The 16,699-nt window shown below is 34.9% G+C and overlaps 2 protein-coding genes across 2 annotated transcripts in view; both read right to left on the bottom strand.

The window, feature by feature from the left end:
* LOC120417691 (uncharacterized) overlaps positions 1–335 on the bottom strand; it is a 204,817-nt gene extending 204,482 nt beyond the window's left edge. Inside the window, exon 1 of the mRNA XM_039579830.2 lies at positions 177–335. Within this exon, the coding sequence (XP_039435764.1) occupies positions 177–252 (76 nt within the window). The 5' untranslated portion in view covers positions 253–335. The remainder of the gene's footprint in view (positions 1–176) is intronic.
* Positions 336–6,061: 5,726 nt separating this feature from the next.
* Positions 6,062–16,699, bottom strand: part of LOC120417689 (glutaredoxin domain-containing cysteine-rich protein CG31559-like) — an 82,952-nt gene continuing 72,314 nt past the window's right edge. Inside the window, exons 4-6 of the mRNA XM_039579825.2 lie at positions 7,287–7,352; positions 6,935–7,211; positions 6,062–6,872 (exon numbers count right to left, since the gene is read on the bottom strand). Coding sequence (XP_039435759.1) covers positions 7,038–7,211; positions 7,287–7,352 — 240 coding nt within the window. The 3' untranslated portion in view covers positions 6,062–6,872; positions 6,935–7,037. The remainder of the gene's footprint in view (positions 6,873–6,934; positions 7,212–7,286; positions 7,353–16,699) is intronic.

The following is a 16,699-nucleotide window of genomic DNA, read 5'->3' as shown; positions in this document are numbered from 1 at the left end:
GCTCAAGGTTAGCCGGCATAAATTGAGTAATTTGTTGACTTCAACAAGTTCAACCGCCGCCGATGACCAGCTCATCAGCTCAGCGATCACTTTGATGACCAACAACAACCGGTTCTGGATGAGCTAATCAATGGGCTGCTTCGATGGCAAGAGTTAGCAAAAAAAGCAGAACTCACCTGAATTATCCCAGTCCCGGTAGTCCTTCCCGCACAGCAGGGACCACTCAAAGTTGAGCTCGTTGTAGGACGCCATGATGTTGAGACCCTCCTACGCACTTGTACACTCACACAGAAAACAACTCACTTTTAAGGCACTTCTTCTTTCGGTTGATTTTTTTCGCCTTTTCACACTTCAAATAAAAATAATAAATTTGCAACACTTCTTCCTCTTCGTTTCGTCGACCGCCAAAATTTCGCATGCAAATTTTTCCGAGTCACTTCTCAAAAACCGGCTTGCAACACCCAAAAACCGGCAACCCCGCCGTCAAAACAACAACAACAACATCCAGTCAGTCAGTGACCGCAGCGCCTCCCCTCGGTTAATTGCCTACATTTGCTTAAACTTTTCTTCTGCTTTTGTTGTTTTTCTCTTCGCGAAACTATATCTCGATCTCGACCTCTAATGATCGGCGGATGCCGGCTCGCTTCTTCGCGGCAATTCTTGGCACAGCTTCCTTCCCCGATCCGATCCGGACCATTATCAGCGTGCACACACCTTTTGGGCACGCACCTTGGGCCACGCCACCTCCTGTGTTACTACCACCTTGCGCCGCCCCAACGCTTTAGGTTTCACTTTCGGGGCACAAATTAAATTTGGCAAACTATTTACTTTTCTTCGTATTTTTTTTTTGTCGTTTCTTTGCCAAAGATAAAGAGCGGCGGCTTTTTCCTTTTTAGCGATTCATCGACTTTTCCTCTTAAATTTCTCGCCGCAGACGCTGTCGGCGGCCGAACCTTAAATCGAATTTGACAGGTGCACACCTCTCTACGAAACCACGCGCGATGAAATCTGATCCGGACGTTTTCCCCAGCGGCGAGCGACTCCTCACCGGAGCGGCACTAATTGAATCCCAAAATTGCGATCAAGTGCGCTGGAGACCAAAACAAAACAAAAAAAACCGAAAGTTTGGCGCAGCTGTCAAAGGTCGCCGCTGACGCAACCTGTAGAATTCGCGCGCCTTGATCCTGCCAGAGTAAACATAATCGAAAGGAGAAAAACTTGTTTTAAGCGAAATCAATCAACTCGCAATCCCGTCACCTCTTACCTTGATCTCATTGATCTGCGGCACCTTCTCCTGCAAGAACCACCTTGGGAACTCTTGGGAATTCTAACCTAAAGTGACTGTCGCGCGCGCGTGCCGGTTGTAAACAAACGCGGGGACGACTCTACGGAATCAACGGATCAACAACATCGCGGGCCACTGCGACCGTGACGACTGACTGAGGGCAGGTTCGGACGGCGAACGAGTTGCGCGCGCGCTACTTCAAGATATCGGGGAGAGAACTTGGGGAACTCACGCTCGCACGCGAGCTGCTCCATCGAAGAAGGTGAGTTTGGAGAGAGCTTGGAAAGATAAGTTGAAATGGGGTAAGGGGAGATTAGTTTGGGCTAAATTCTACTGAACTCTTGAAATTACAACTTACAAGATTATGTCAGCTCTGTTTCACGAAAATCAGCTGTCAAAAATCATAACGAAAACTACAAAGAATTATGCAAGTGATTTGTTGCAGTGTATTTGATTCCAAGAGCATGCTCACTAAGAAAAATAGAGTCAATTCGATTCAACCTCCAGCCAAGTTGGCCCAACTTTTTCCACTGGGCAAGGAAGTTTCTGGGATGTTGTGTCTACAATGTCACTCTATGGCTCGAAATACTCCAGATTTTGTCAAAATCATTCAAATTCTGTCAAAATTACTGAGATTTGTCTTGCTTAGAATTTTCTGAGAATTTATTTCCAGTAAAATATCAAATTTGTGAGAATTTCTCTAAAAATCAATTTCTAAAAGTAATTAAAATTAAAATTTTTGAAAATTGGACTCAAAATAATTATCAAAACTTATCAACTGCAAAACGATTAATTTTTCAACGCTCTCCAAGAGAGCTCACGATCGGCCGGCATGGCACTTATCACCGGCAAAAAGTGCTCCCAAATTGAGACCTCCCACGAGAGATCGAGGGAACCTGGCTCTCTTGTTTCGATCATTTCGATGCACGTGCTTGAGGTAAGCTTTTGAAGAGAGATGCGGTGAGAGAAATAGAGGTGATCGTGGTTGGAAAGCTTCAAAGTTGAGCTTTTTGGCTGAATCAAAAGGGAAGCTTTTGTGAGAATGTAGTTTGACTCTGAAAATGTGGAAAACAAATCACAAATCTAGAAAACTGAGTAAATTTTAATTGAAACGTTCTTTTACATTCCATTTCCCAGAGTGAACCATTCCACGAGAAATCTGGAGTTTTTTTTTTCAAAGGTCCAATAAACCAAGTTTTCAGTTTTGCTTCTCGGGTGTTTTTTAATACACCTGACAAAACACCCAAAGAGCAAAAACTGGAAATTTGGTTTATTGGACCTTTTTTTAAAAAAAAATCAGAAATGTTTATTGTCTTTCGAAGTAAGAACTTGTTTTTAGTAAAAGTAATAAATTTCCTAGAAATTAACATTTTTTTGTTAACTCAAATTCTTCAAATCTATAAATCTTTTAATCTTCGAATCAACAAAACTTCAAAGTTATAAACTCGATTAATTTAATTTTTCTCGCTTAAAAATAACCTTTTTCTTACATTTTAAAATCTTCAAATCATAATAATAACAAAGGTGAATCTCTTTAAATTCCATATTTCTCGTAATAATTTAATCTTCTTTTTGACATTTTAAAGTCTTATAAAAAAGAAGGGTGAAACTCTATAAATTTCATAATTGATGTAGCTTCACACTTGGATTTTTTTACCGAATTCGGTAGTTAAAAAATCGGTAAAAATTAAATCAATAATCCATCTGCCAAAATGATAAAAAAAATCGAATTTTAGTTGTACGATGAACAATAATGAATTTCATTACCGAATTTCGATAACTTTTTACCAAATTCGGCAGTTCAGCAGTTGAAAGCTCGGTAAACTTTACCGAGTTCGTTTAAAAATCTAAGTGTGCAACACTTATAAATATTTAAATTAAGTGTTTTTTGCCTTTCCAAAATCAACATTATGTTTACAGAAAAAAGCAGAAAATTTAAAATAAATACATTTTTAAACATTGGAAATCGAATGAATAGTTTCCAAATAATTACAAGTTGAAAAATTCCAAGAAGACAATTGGGAACACAAATTTCTAACCAAAACTCAGCAAAAACACACAATGTTGTTTTTTTTAATTGCATAAACTGAACAACTATAACTTTGTCTTTTTTAAGATCCAGATTTTAAATTATTTACATCCCCTTTTTGTATGACTACCAGCCCTTGAGTGTAAAGAGACAAAACTTATAATAAAAAATGGCTTTAAAAAGGTCCAATGAACAATTCTATTAAATTTTTTTTTTGGTTATAAATGAACCCGGCTAATTTTAAGGCTAGTTCATTGGACCTTTCTTTAAAAAAAACTTCAAATGTAAACTTATTCCTGAGTCACCTCTTGCTATCATGTTTGAGACGATATTTGAAAAACTATCACAAACATTACTGATTTCTCAAATATGTCGTGAAATATGAAGAATATTTAAAAAAATTACATCCAGATTTTTTTTTAACAAAATGACTTTCGAAACCAATTTTCACTGAACTTAAAACATTATGAGCCCTGCGTAAAATATTGCTAATTAAGTCTGATTTATGAAATTTTATGTATGTGATCTTTTTTAAGTAAATTACACCTTAAACGTTTCAATAAATTGTCATTTGAAAAATATACCAAACTGGCAACACTGCCAAGATTTCGGAAAATTTTCGAAAAAAATGAATTCTGAGAAGGACTTGTTTGAGCTAAGTTTGCTCCACGATGAGTTATTTTTGTTCAAAAAATAAATGTAAACATTTTATGGTTTAAATTTTGAAAAATATTCAAAATCAACCTTAACCTTCAAAATTGTGAATAAAGTGAGTAAATTAGATTGTGGCAGAAAGCACTCTATCTTAATACTTACGTGTGATAAGCTATCGGGACGTTCCTCCATATAAGTCCATACGGGTAACTTTGATTCGAGCTCCGTTATCAAATGTGACTAAATATTAAAGCTGAATCTGATGATAATCGGGTCAATTTGTGAATCATTTAGTAAGTTAGAAAATGCTTATCATGGTGATGGCGCCTCTAACAAGTATTATTTTTTTTAGTGAAAACGAACGTAAGAAGTAAATTCAATGTTACAATTAATTATTAAATTATATTTAACTGACTTCAGATATAATAAAAAAAACAAAAAAAATGTACATTAAGAAATATTGTAAAAAAACAATAATGAAATTGTTATTTGTGCAAGTAACATATATCAGCTTTTAAGTCTTTAAATTAGCCAAGTCATAATATTAACTATGTTTGAAAAAGCGCCTGAAATTAGATAGACAGTGGCAAACGCTCGATTTAACCAGTAAGCGTCCAACAAGTTATTTGAAAGCTGTGTCATAACGAATATTTCTAGAGTTTTTTTTTTTTTTCATAGGTCCTATAAACATATAAAAGACAATAGTTTATAGGACCTTTAAAAAATTATTTGTTTTTAATCAATATAGAGTTTAAAAAAATCAATTCCATAACAGAAAAAACGATTGCTTGGCATTAATTCGTTAATATAAATCTTTATACAATTGAAGGGCTCCAAATTTGATTTAGGGGTTTCCCGTATTTTTTTTTTGTTTGATCATAACGGTGGTCCGAAAAATGGCCAGTTTTGTCGAAAGGGGTAAAATAGGCCTTTGCTGTCATTTGCCGCCAATGAAAATGTCACAAATCAATTCCTCGTGATTTTCTACATAAAATAACATACTTTAAAACTGTAGGAAACTACAGCAATTCAATATATTAAAGAAAAACACATGAAAAAATGGTGAATGGGGAAAAATGGGCCCTTACCATCATTTTCCGCCATTGAGAGTATCACCAATCGATTTCTCGTGATTTTACATAAAATATGATACTTTAGAAGTGCGGCAAACTACGGCAGTTAAAGATTTTCCATAAAAACACCCCAAAAAAGGCTAAATGGGGTAAAATGGACCACTTCCCATTATTTACCGCTAATAAAAGTACCACAAATCTTACTTTACTTTTGATAGGCAGAAACTGACGGCTTCAAAAGATCCGTTTTTCACCCCAAATTGTATAAGGGAGCGTTCTTTTATTACGTAACCGTTTTAAAAAAAACTATACAAATTTAAAAAAAAATATGGAGCGTAACACGGGTCCGACCCTCCTCCCCCACGTTATGCGTTACGTAATAAAAGAACGCTACCTAAGAACTTTTTAGCACGACTAACACTTTAAAAAATCATAAATTTACCCTTCATAAAAGAAAACAAATTTTTCTTCGAAAACAGTTATAAATAACATTAAAGTGCTCATAATTTTTGATAGGGTTGACAGATCGCCAATCTCTTGGACTCACTGAAAAAGTCTTACAAATACCTTTTTAAAATACTAAACATGACGGGGTTTCTTGCAAAAAACTAGACTTTTGCCTAAATCGTTTTTTTAGCACAACTTTTTAAGTACTTTACAAAACCTTGCAATTTTCAATACGGACTTATAGGACCTCAAAGCGGATCGTATGACACACATCCGGCCAGCATTTGTTCAGCCAGTATCGAATTAAACGAGCGACAAGTTTTTTTTTAAGTCTTGGAGGTCGTTCAGTTAATTAATTTTATTTAGTTAATTTTTTATCAAGGCAAAGAAATGGTTTGAAAAAAAAAAATCTAAAATCTAGAAGGGGACATTCCTAAACCACGAGTAACTATGGGAGATAGTTTTGAAGTTATTTACGGTTCAAACATAAAAAACTTTTCATCGAACTTTGTTTACGGAATTTCTTTTTTGTTCTACAAAATTATAAACACCAACACATTTTTTTTTTCTTCAAAATTACTACATTGCTTTAATACTTTACTAACTCTGCATTTCGTGAGCGACAATTTCTGGCATTTTTCCATTTAAAAAAAAATCCGCACGCAAAGAAAGCAGCTCTCTACCCAAATGTTTACCCTTTATTTCTTCGAAAGCATGCTTAGTTTTTTTTGCTGAAACCATCGCGTCGCCGTTTCAAAAAATATTTTCTGAATGATTTAGTTAATTTAGTTGATTTTCTTGCCTTTATTTACAACCTCTCACTTGAACGCCTGTTGAACTTCTTTTTTCGCAAAATGCTGGATCAAACTTTAATTTGTGGGTTTCAAAAAAGTTTAAAAAAATAAAATTTGTTGTTATTTTTGTGGTCTATTTACGACTAAGTTGGTTTAGTGATAATTTTTCAGGATAGATATAAATATTAACGAATGAATGAGGATTGAATCATGGGGGAAGGGGCAGTAGTCGATTCTGGTTCACAATTCTAATAAAAAGTAACGATATGTGAAACAACTTTCTTAACAACAAATAACGAGCAGTATAGCGTATTATGATTGTATGTGTGTGTATGTGAGCAAATAGTACGGGATTTATCGTATAATGTTACAGCTAATTGAATCTACTAGAGTTTAAAGTGTGATTAAACTTTCGTGCGCGCTCTAAGAACTGAAAAAGAAGAGTTATCACAACTACTACATTTTAACGTTATCATAGCTTATCGAACTAGTATTGCAAAGGTTCATCGAAATGTTTTGATTGTGTTGGTATCGTCTTTTCTCTCTAAACGGGGCATCCATTGTTCTCTTTCCACAATTTCCATCATAACCTAAAAAAAAAACAATTTTAATCGTAGAATTAATCATTTTTACAATTTCAAAAATTACTCACACATTCACGCGTTTTTCGCATTCTCTCACGCACACATTTTCGCACAAAAACACAAATCCAAACAAGCAGTAGTAGTAGGCTGGTTCTCCACCCACTATCCCTCTCAGCAGTTGTGACACTTGACCAGGCCTACTTCGTCGCAGTTCATGCACTTGAGCGCGATAAACTCGGCCGTGAAGTGGTTCCGGTGGATGGACTTTTTCGAGCCACCGCAGGACGGGCAGGGCAGAAGGCGGTAGCCGCCGCAGGTTTTGCACGTAAAGGACGATTCCAGGCACTGGAAAGAAAGATTTAAATTTAGTTTGTCTAAGAAATGGTGCAAGGATTCGCTGTGGAAGGGCGATTTGGATACTTTGTATGGTTTCAACATCTTGCGCAGCTCGCCACTCTCGTTCAGTCGTTCGATGCATTCGGCGTCCTGAAATGGAACAAAAAGGTTTGATTTTAATTTTTGAACCTGATTTAAACTTTTTGAAAAACTGTGTGAATTTTTGTTTGAAGATAGCGATAGAAGTTAAAATATTTAAAAAATAGTATTTTTAGTACTCTTGCTAGCAATATCAAGCAAGGCAAATAAGTTTGAATATGAAATAAAAAAATAAAAAAAATGCCCATACCCATATTGAAAATTTGAAAAAATAAAATGTAATTTCAAAAAATACTTCGAGTTTTGCAAATTTGACCAAGTCTCCACCAAAACCAGAAATGGATTTTATTTATACTTTTTCAAGTCGATCAAACTTTGTGAAGTCCTTCCCTGTGACGAAAGAAGCCATTTTGTGCCATTGGTTCACCCATACAAGACTCCATACAATTTTGGCAGCGGTTCATACAAAAATGATACGTAAATATTCGAAAATCCGTAACTTTTATAGGAATTTTCTGATCGATTTGGTGTCTTGGGCAAAGTTATAGGTATTGATGAATACTATTCAGAAAAAATAGGTACAGTCCAGACTTGATTATCAGAAGGTCTCGGAAAAAATCACATGGGATAATCTAAACTTCAGATATTCGAATCACGAATTTTTTTTCGCTGCCTTATTTTTGATTGTCGAGCTTAAGTATGATCCCTAAACTACGCTAAAGTGATTTAGAATTTTTAATTCCAAGATGGCGGCCAGAAAAAGCATTTTATTATTTATTATGCAATCAACTATTCAAATTTGACTAAAATGAGGTCGCAGAAATCGAAATTGAGTCTGGAATGTACACGGACAAAATGGCATTTTTTAAATTAACTTATTTTCAAATTTAACTTCTTATTATCCATATTTTAATTTTTTGAAGTTTTTTTATGTTCTATAAAAAACCAATAAAAAAACTACTCAAAATTTTCACAAAACTACGTATTTTCAAAAAAAAATCTCAAAATTTCAGTTTTTCACAATCCCGATCATTTGACACCCATATTGTAACAAAACTGAAATTTTGAGTATTTTTTCAAAAATTCGTAGTTTTGTTAAAATTTTGAGAATTTAAAAAAATGTGTTATGACTTCAAAATGTATGAAAAAATGTATAACTTCGAAATGTATGAAAAAATTCCGATCATTTTTTTCCCTTATTGTAAAAAACTGAAATTTGGAGTATTTTTTCGAAAATACGTAGTTTTGACAAAAATCTTAGTATTTTCAAAATAAATCTTATTACTTTCGAAAAGTATGAAAAAAAGCCGATAATTTTATACCCATGTTGTGAAAAACTAAAATTTTAAGTATTTTTTTCAAAAACACGTAGTTTTGTGATTTATTTTAGTGTTTTCAAAAATTTTGGATGTTACTTTCGAAATGTATGAAAAAATCCTAATCATTTGATACCCATATTGTAAAAAACTGAGATTTTGAGTATTTTTTCGAAAGTAAGTCGATTTGTTAAAATATGAGTATTTTCAAAACTTTTATTATTACATTTGAAATGTATGGAAAAATCCCGATCATTTGATACCCATATTGCAATAACACTAATTTTGAGTATTTTTTTAAGATACATTTTCAAAATACAGAATAAAAACGTATTTTTGTGAAAATTTTCATGTATTTATAATTGCAATGAATAGGTGACATCATCTCGATTTCAAAACACTATATTTTTGAAATTTTGATGATTTTTTAAAAGATTATAGCCCAAATCCCCAGCTTTGTGCTTCAGTTAAGGGGTTACATACATGTAAATCGGCAAAAATTCTGAAGTTGGTTTGAGCACATGATTAAACTTTTTTTTAAATCTGTTTTCAGGGCATTAAAATATACATTTTCATCTCATCACTGCTTTTACCAAATCGGCTCAAAATTTTGATGAAGACTCATTAAACCGGTCCCGTTTGCATGACGAAGGCCGATTTAAAAAATATATATTCAAAAAAAGACAAAAATATTTTTGTGTTTTTCATATAAAAATTCGTCAGTTTTTGATTTTGGTATTTTTTTTAAAAACAAAATTCCAAAATCGGGCTTCGTCATGCACACGGAATATGTCTTAAGAGTCTTCACCAAATTGATTGGAAATAATCTTTGTAAAGGATTTGATGAATATTTGGAATTATGAAATATTGAGATTTTCTACATGTATGTAACCCTTTAAGGGGACTAAAAAAGACACTTTTAAAGCAATAGTGATGCTGCAAAATCTTATTCCAGAAAAAAATCGAAAATTTAGTCAAAAAAATTATTTTCTTTTAATCAAGCATAACTTTTTAAAAAGGAATAGAAACAGATAGTTTCCCACAATTATTATTTCAGACTAAATTTAAAAATTTCGAAAATCATTTTTATTCAAAAGTTTGGAACATTTCAAAAAAGTTTCATTTTTTAACAATGAAAATCGAACCCACAGTTTGCGTGGTATCGTCAGTTTAATATTCACAGGTTAATTAGGTGGAACTCTCTAAAACTTATTGTCCGATCTTGAAAGACTTGGAGAGAAAATTGTAGGAAATTTTCTGAGCTTTTCAAAGATATTTCCTTCATGAAGTTATGAAAAAACTAAAAAAAAACTTGAAATGATAAAATTTATAAATTATTATAAACTGAAAGTGACTTTTACTTGAAAATTTTCGCTTATCAAAAATTTTGTTAAATATGATATTATTATTTTTTATATTTTTCTACCACATTTTCGATATTTTTCAAGAAAACATTTTTATTTCAAAGTTTCAATTCTCTAGAACCATATTTTACACTCTCATGCTAAAACTAATAAAAAAAAAATCAAAAATTTAAAAGAGCGTATTTTTAGAATTCAGCATTTAGTGATACAAAGTTGAATAAAACAAATCGGATTTTTTTCCGTGGACTTATTTTTTCCGAAAATTCCGAAGGCACCATTGTATGGAAAAACTAACGATGCAAAATTGCTACTTTTGACATAGGGAGTATGGAAAGAAAAAAAAAGAAATAAAAAATACGAATTTCGAAATTGCGAAATAACTAGCCAAAATCTAGAAAACCACTCTATTGCAAGTTATAAAAAAAAAATATATATTTAAAAAATTCCGTTATTTTTTTTTATTGATTTTTGTATTCAAATCACTGAATTTTTTAAATCAATTTTGAAAAATAAGCTACGCGGTATTGCTAGCCCGAAAGTCTATTCTTTGATATCTCATTCCAAGGAGACCATGATCCATCGTAAAATATCGTCTTGCAATTATTTTTTTTTAATTAAAATAGAAAAAAAACTGTCTCAGGGCAGTGTTGCCAGATAATTTTAGGCAATGTTGCCAGAACTGCAATGCTGCTACTGATTTGCAAGAACTTGCGAATAAATTTATGATTTTTTTTTTCAGTTCAACACCGTTTGCAGATTTTTGTATCAGAATTTGATCAATTTGAACAACAAAGAAAGACTCAACTAGCAGATAATTGTATCAATTTTCATCATTATTCAAAACGATGCTCATCGATCAAATCCTAAATTGGTCTTTCAATACTGAGGGGTAATTGATTGATGCACTAATTTTATTAATTACCGATATGCGAGCCTTCTTCGGTGCTTTATTTTTGTTTTCCTCCCAACCAAATTGAGATAATTTCCCTCCTCAGTCAAACTATAATTATTGTTTTGGTGTTTTTTTTTTTCGCTGTAATAATTACAATAATTACAACCAATCATAGGAGGCCATGACGAGCCGTGATTGATGCGTCGGCACACATTTCGAGCCGACCTGAAAATTGCTTTATCTTCAGTTCAGTCAAGTTTTTCGTAAAGAGACTTGCGCTAAGCGACGAACCGCACAATTTTGAAATGTCTCACATTTCACTTTCTTCCGACTTCGGGAAAAAAAAACAAAACAAAACCAGCCGCAGTCAATTTGTCTCGGCACACCTCTTTTCGCCAACCCATAATAATGAGCTTTGGTGAAAGACGAAAAAATAGTTTTAAAAAACAAAAAAAAACATTTTCAAACCGCGATTCAGTCACGTTCGGCCGTTCGTTTCGGTAGAAAGTGAAATTAGCCTAAACATAGCATTTATTTTTCGTTGTTGCGGCAAGATGGCGTAATGACTCCGTAGTCGGAAACACCAGAGGAAGAAATAACACGGTGCTGCATAAATATTTGTCATTACACCCGACACCCTGACATTTTTTCGGGGTGACTTGATAAAAAAACATTTTTGTGTTGTTTTCCGAGCTGTGACGTGAATCACAATGAGACCATTCCGGAGAGAAAACAATTGACATTTAAGGCGTGCCTCGGCAAAACAAACAAGAAGCAAAAGGACAGTTAATTTATGTCATAATAACTGTTGGACTGTTTGTTTTCGATTAATTTCGCGCTGACGACTGTCGTTTAAGTCGTTCTGGCGAATTGCGTAACGAAGCGCGAAAATGTGAGTTATGATACGATTGTTTGCAGATTGCACCTGGGGAGGGTGATTAAGACTCGGAACGAGTAACTAAAAGCTTCCTAAATGGTTTTGAAGAGAAAGGAAATGGCGAATTAGGCAGAAGAGAAGTATTTAAAAATGTGTTAAATTACTGTTTTATTTACAATTTGGGGACAACAAATTGTAATTCTTTGAAAATCAGAACATAAAAGCAATTCTCTACGAAATTGGTCCTTTTTCTTAATATTAATTTCTGTTTTTTTTTTTAATCCGGCTGAAACTTGTTTGGTGCCTTTGGTATGCCCAAAGAAGCCATTTTGCATCATTATTTTGTCCATATACATTCCATACAAATTTGGCAGCTGTCCATACAAAAATGATGTATGAAAATTCAAAAATCTGTATCTTTTGAAGGAATTTTTTGATCGATTTGGTGTCTTCGGCAAAGTTGTAGGTTTGAATAAGAACTACACTGAAAAAAATGTTTAACCCGTATAGGCCTGGGTGAAATTGGAATCACTAAAATGGCCATAACTCAGCGAAAACTCAACCAATTTGCATACTTCTTTATTAGTTGGACTCGTTAGAATGTCTATTTTCCGAAAATGACCCGCAGAACCCGGAAATGTTCGGGTGGCCGGAGATATTCCGGTGGGTCACTGGGTCAAACAGGGTCAAAAATGGCCATTTTTGGGTCCCGCACTATTTTGTTAATAGAAATCTTGGAAAAAACACATTTTTTCATGTTACGATCTTTGTTCTACCAACAGACAATACTGACCATTGATTTTGCACCACCGGGGATGTTCCGGATTGAGCGGGCAGGTTCCCTACCCCGGGGGAACCGGTCAAGGGACGGTCAGAAATAAAACTATTTCTATCATGGCAATATGGGTGTCAAAGTTAACCATTTTCAAAATCAAGCTCATCTATGATCCCCAAAACCACTTTTGGACCGATCTGGCCATTATGGGATCGGATCCCGGTACTCCGGTGAAATCCGGAATAAGGCAAATTACGGGATTATTTCTGAACAATTTTTGACTGGGCAATATGGGTGTCAAAGTTCATCATTTTCAAAATCAAGCTCATCTATGATCCCCAAAACCACTTTTGGATCGATCTGGCCACTTTGGGACCGGTTTCCGGTACTCCGGTGGAACTCGGAATATGGCAAATTACGGGATTATTTCTGAACAATTTTTGACTGGGCAATATGGATGTCAAAGTTCATAATTTTCAAAATCAAGCTCATCCATGATCCCCAAAACCACTTTTGGACCGATCTGGCCATTTGGGATCGGATCCCGGTACTCCGGTGGAACCCGGAATAAGGCAAATTACGGGATTATTTCTGAACAATTTTTGACTGGGCAATATGGATGTCAAAGTTCATCATTTTCAAAATCAAGCTCATCCATGATCCCCAAAACCACTTTTGGACCGATCTGGCCATTATGGGATCGGATCCCGGTACTCCGGTGAAATCCGGAATAAGGCAAATTACGGGATTATTTCTGAACAATTTTTGACTGGGCAATATGGGTGTCAAAGTTCATCATTTTCAAAATCAAGCTCATCTATGATCCCCAAAACCACTTTTGGATCGATCTGGCCACTTTGGGACCGGTTTCCGGTACTCCGGTGGAACTCGGAATATGGCAAATTACGGGATTATTTCTGAACAATTTTTGACTGGGCAATATGGATGTCAAAGTTCATAATTTTCAAAATCAAGCTCATCCATGATCCCCAAAACCACTTTTGGACCGATCTGGCCATTTGGGATCGGATCCCGGTACTCCGGTGGAACCCGGAATAAGGCAAATTACGGGATTATTTCTGAACAATTTTTGACTGGGCAATATGGATGTCAAAGTTCATCATTTTCAAAATCAAGCTCATCCATGATCCCCAAAACCACTTTTGGACCGATCTGGCCATTATGGGATCGGATCCCGGTACTCCGGTGGAACCCGGAATAAGGCAAATTACGGGATTATTTCTGAACAATTTTTGACTGGGCAATATGGATGTCAAAGTTCATCATTTTCAAAATCAAGCTCATCCATGATCCCCAAAACCACTTTTGGATCGATCTGGCCACTTTGGGACCGGTTCCCGGTACTCCGGTGAAATCCGGAATAAGGCAAATTACGGGATTATTTCTGAACAATTTTTGACTGGGCAATATGGGTGTCAAAGTTCATCATTTTCAAAATCAAGCTCATCTATGATCCCCAAAATCACTTTTGGATCGATCTTGCCATTTTGGGACCGGATCCCGGTACTCCGGTGGAACCCGGAATAAGGCAAATTACGGGATTATTTCTGAATAATTTTTGGCATGGCAATATGGATGTCAAATTTCATAATTTTCAAAATCAAGCTCATCCATGATCCCCAAAACCACTTTTGGATCGATCTGGCCACTTTGGGACCGGTTCCCGGTACTCCGGTGAAATCCGGAATAAGGCAAATTACCGGATTTTTTCTGAACAATTTTTGACAGGGAAATATGGGTGCCAAAAATTATTCAGAAATAATCCCGTAATTTGCCATATTTCGGGTTCCACGGGTCCCAAAGTGGCCAGATCGGTCCAAAAGTGGTTCTGGGGATCATGGATGAGCTTTATTTTGAAAATGATGAACTTTGACATCCATATTGCCCAGTCAAAAATTGTTCAAACATAATCCCGTAATTTGCCTTATTCCGGGTTTCACCGGAGTACCGGGATCCGGTCCCAAAATGGCCAGATCGATCCAAAAGTGGTTTTGGGGATCATAGATGAGCTTGATTTTGAAAATTATGAACTTTGACATCCATATTGCCCAGTCAAAAATTGTTCAGAAATAATCCCGTAATTTGCCTTATTCCGAGTTCTACCGGAGTACCGGGAACCGGTCCCGAAGTGGCCAGATCGGTCCAAAAGTGGTTTTGGGGATCATGGATGAGCTTGATTTTGAAAATGATGAACTTTGACATCCATATTGCCCAGTCAAAAATTGTTCAGAAATAATCCCGTAATTTGCCTTATTCCGGGTTCCACCGGAGTACCGGGAACCGGTCCCAAAGTGGCCAGATCGGTCCAAAAGTGGTTTTAGGGATCATGGATGAGCTTGATTTTGAAAATGATGAACTTTGACACCCATATTGCCAAGTCAAAAATTGTTCAGAAATAATCCCGTAATTTGCCATATTCCGAGTTCCACCGGAGTACCAGGAACCGGTCCCAAAGTGGCCAGATCGGTCCAAAGGTGGTTTTGGGGATCATGGATGAGCTTGATTTTGAAAATTATGAACTTTGGCATCCATATTGCCCAGTCAAAAATTGTTCAGAAATAATCCCGTAATTTGCCTTATTCCGGATTTCACTGGAGTACCGGGAACCTTTCCCAAAGTGGCCAGATCGGTCCAAAAGTGGTTTTGGGGATCATAGATGAGCTTGATTTTGAAAATGGTGAACTTTGACACCCATATTGCCATGATAGAAATAGTTTTATTTCTGACCGTCCCTTGACCGGTTCCCCCGGGGTAGGGAACCTGCCCGCTCAATCCGGAACATCCCCGGTGGTGCAAAATCAATGGTCAGTATTGTCTGTTGGTAGAACAAAGATCGTAACATGAAAAAATGTGTTTTTTTCCAAGATTTCTATTAACAAAATAGTGCGGGACCCAAAACTGGCCATTTTTGACCCTGTTTGACCCAGTGACCCACCGGAATATCTCCGGCCACCGGAACATTTCCGGGTTCTGCGGGTCATTTTCGGAAAATAGACATTCTAACGAGTCCAACTAATAAAGAAGTATGCAAATTGGTTGAGTTTTCGCTGAGTTATGGCCATTTTAGTGATTCCAATTTCACCCAGGCCTATACGGGTTAAGGGAAAAAAATTGTGATTTTTAATTTAACTTTTTGTCATTAAAACTTGATTTGCTAAAAAACACTATTTCAATTTTTTTATTTTTTGATATGTTTTAGAGGACATCAAATGCCAACTTTGCAGAAATCTCCAGGTTGTGCAAAAAATCTTTGACCGTGTTATAAATTTTTGAATCAATACTGATTTAAAAAAAAATCGAAATATTGGTCGCAAAAATTTTTCAACTTTTTTTTTCAAATTTCCAATCAAAAAGTACATTAGTGAAATTTTGATAAAACGCACCGTTTTCAAGTTATAACCATTTTAGGAAACTTTTTTGAAAATAGTTGCAGTTATTCATTTTTTTCCATGTTTGCACACCCTTGATTTTTTTTTTAAAGCTGAGAATATTCTCTATATTTTGCTTTTGTCGATATTCAAATATGAAACATTCGTAAAAATTTCTGTTGTTTTCGAAAACAATATATTTATTTTTTAAATCAAGACAAACACTTCAAAAGGGCGTCATATCAAATGTTTGGGCCTTTTGAAATGTTAGTCTTGATTCAAAAAAATTTATAGTATTTTTTTGGAAAAAAATCTGTGGGTTGTATGGGTGAGACTTGGAAAACATCAATTTTCCTGTTTTTTTAATATCTCAGCAACTAAGGGTCGTATCAACAAAGTTCAAAAAAGCAAAATATAGAGAATTATCTCAGCTTTTCAAAAATATTTTTTCAAGAGTAGTCAAAAATAGGCACTAATTTTAAAAAATTAATAACTGCGACTATTTTCAATAAAGTTACCTAAAATGGTTATAACTTGAAAACGGTGCATTTTATCAAAATTTCACCAAAGTACTTTTTGATTGCATATTTGATTTTACATCCAAAAATGAAGTTGAAAAATTTTTGCGACCAATATTTCGATTTTTTGAAAATCAGTATTGATTAAAAAATTCATAACTAGGTCAAAGATTTTTTGCCCGTTCTGGAAATTTCTGAAAAGTTGGCATTTGGTGTTCCCTAAAACATATCAGAAAATAAAAAAATAAAAATAGTGTTTTTTGCTAA

Source organism: Culex pipiens, chromosome 1 (assembly GCF_016801865.2).
Source record: "Culex pipiens pallens isolate TS chromosome 1, TS_CPP_V2, whole genome shotgun sequence".
Classification (NCBI taxonomy): Eukaryota; Metazoa; Arthropoda; class Insecta; order Diptera; family Culicidae; genus Culex; species Culex pipiens.
The sequence above is the reverse complement of the archived record's forward strand: the minus strand, read 5'-3'. Positions and strand labels throughout refer to the sequence as shown.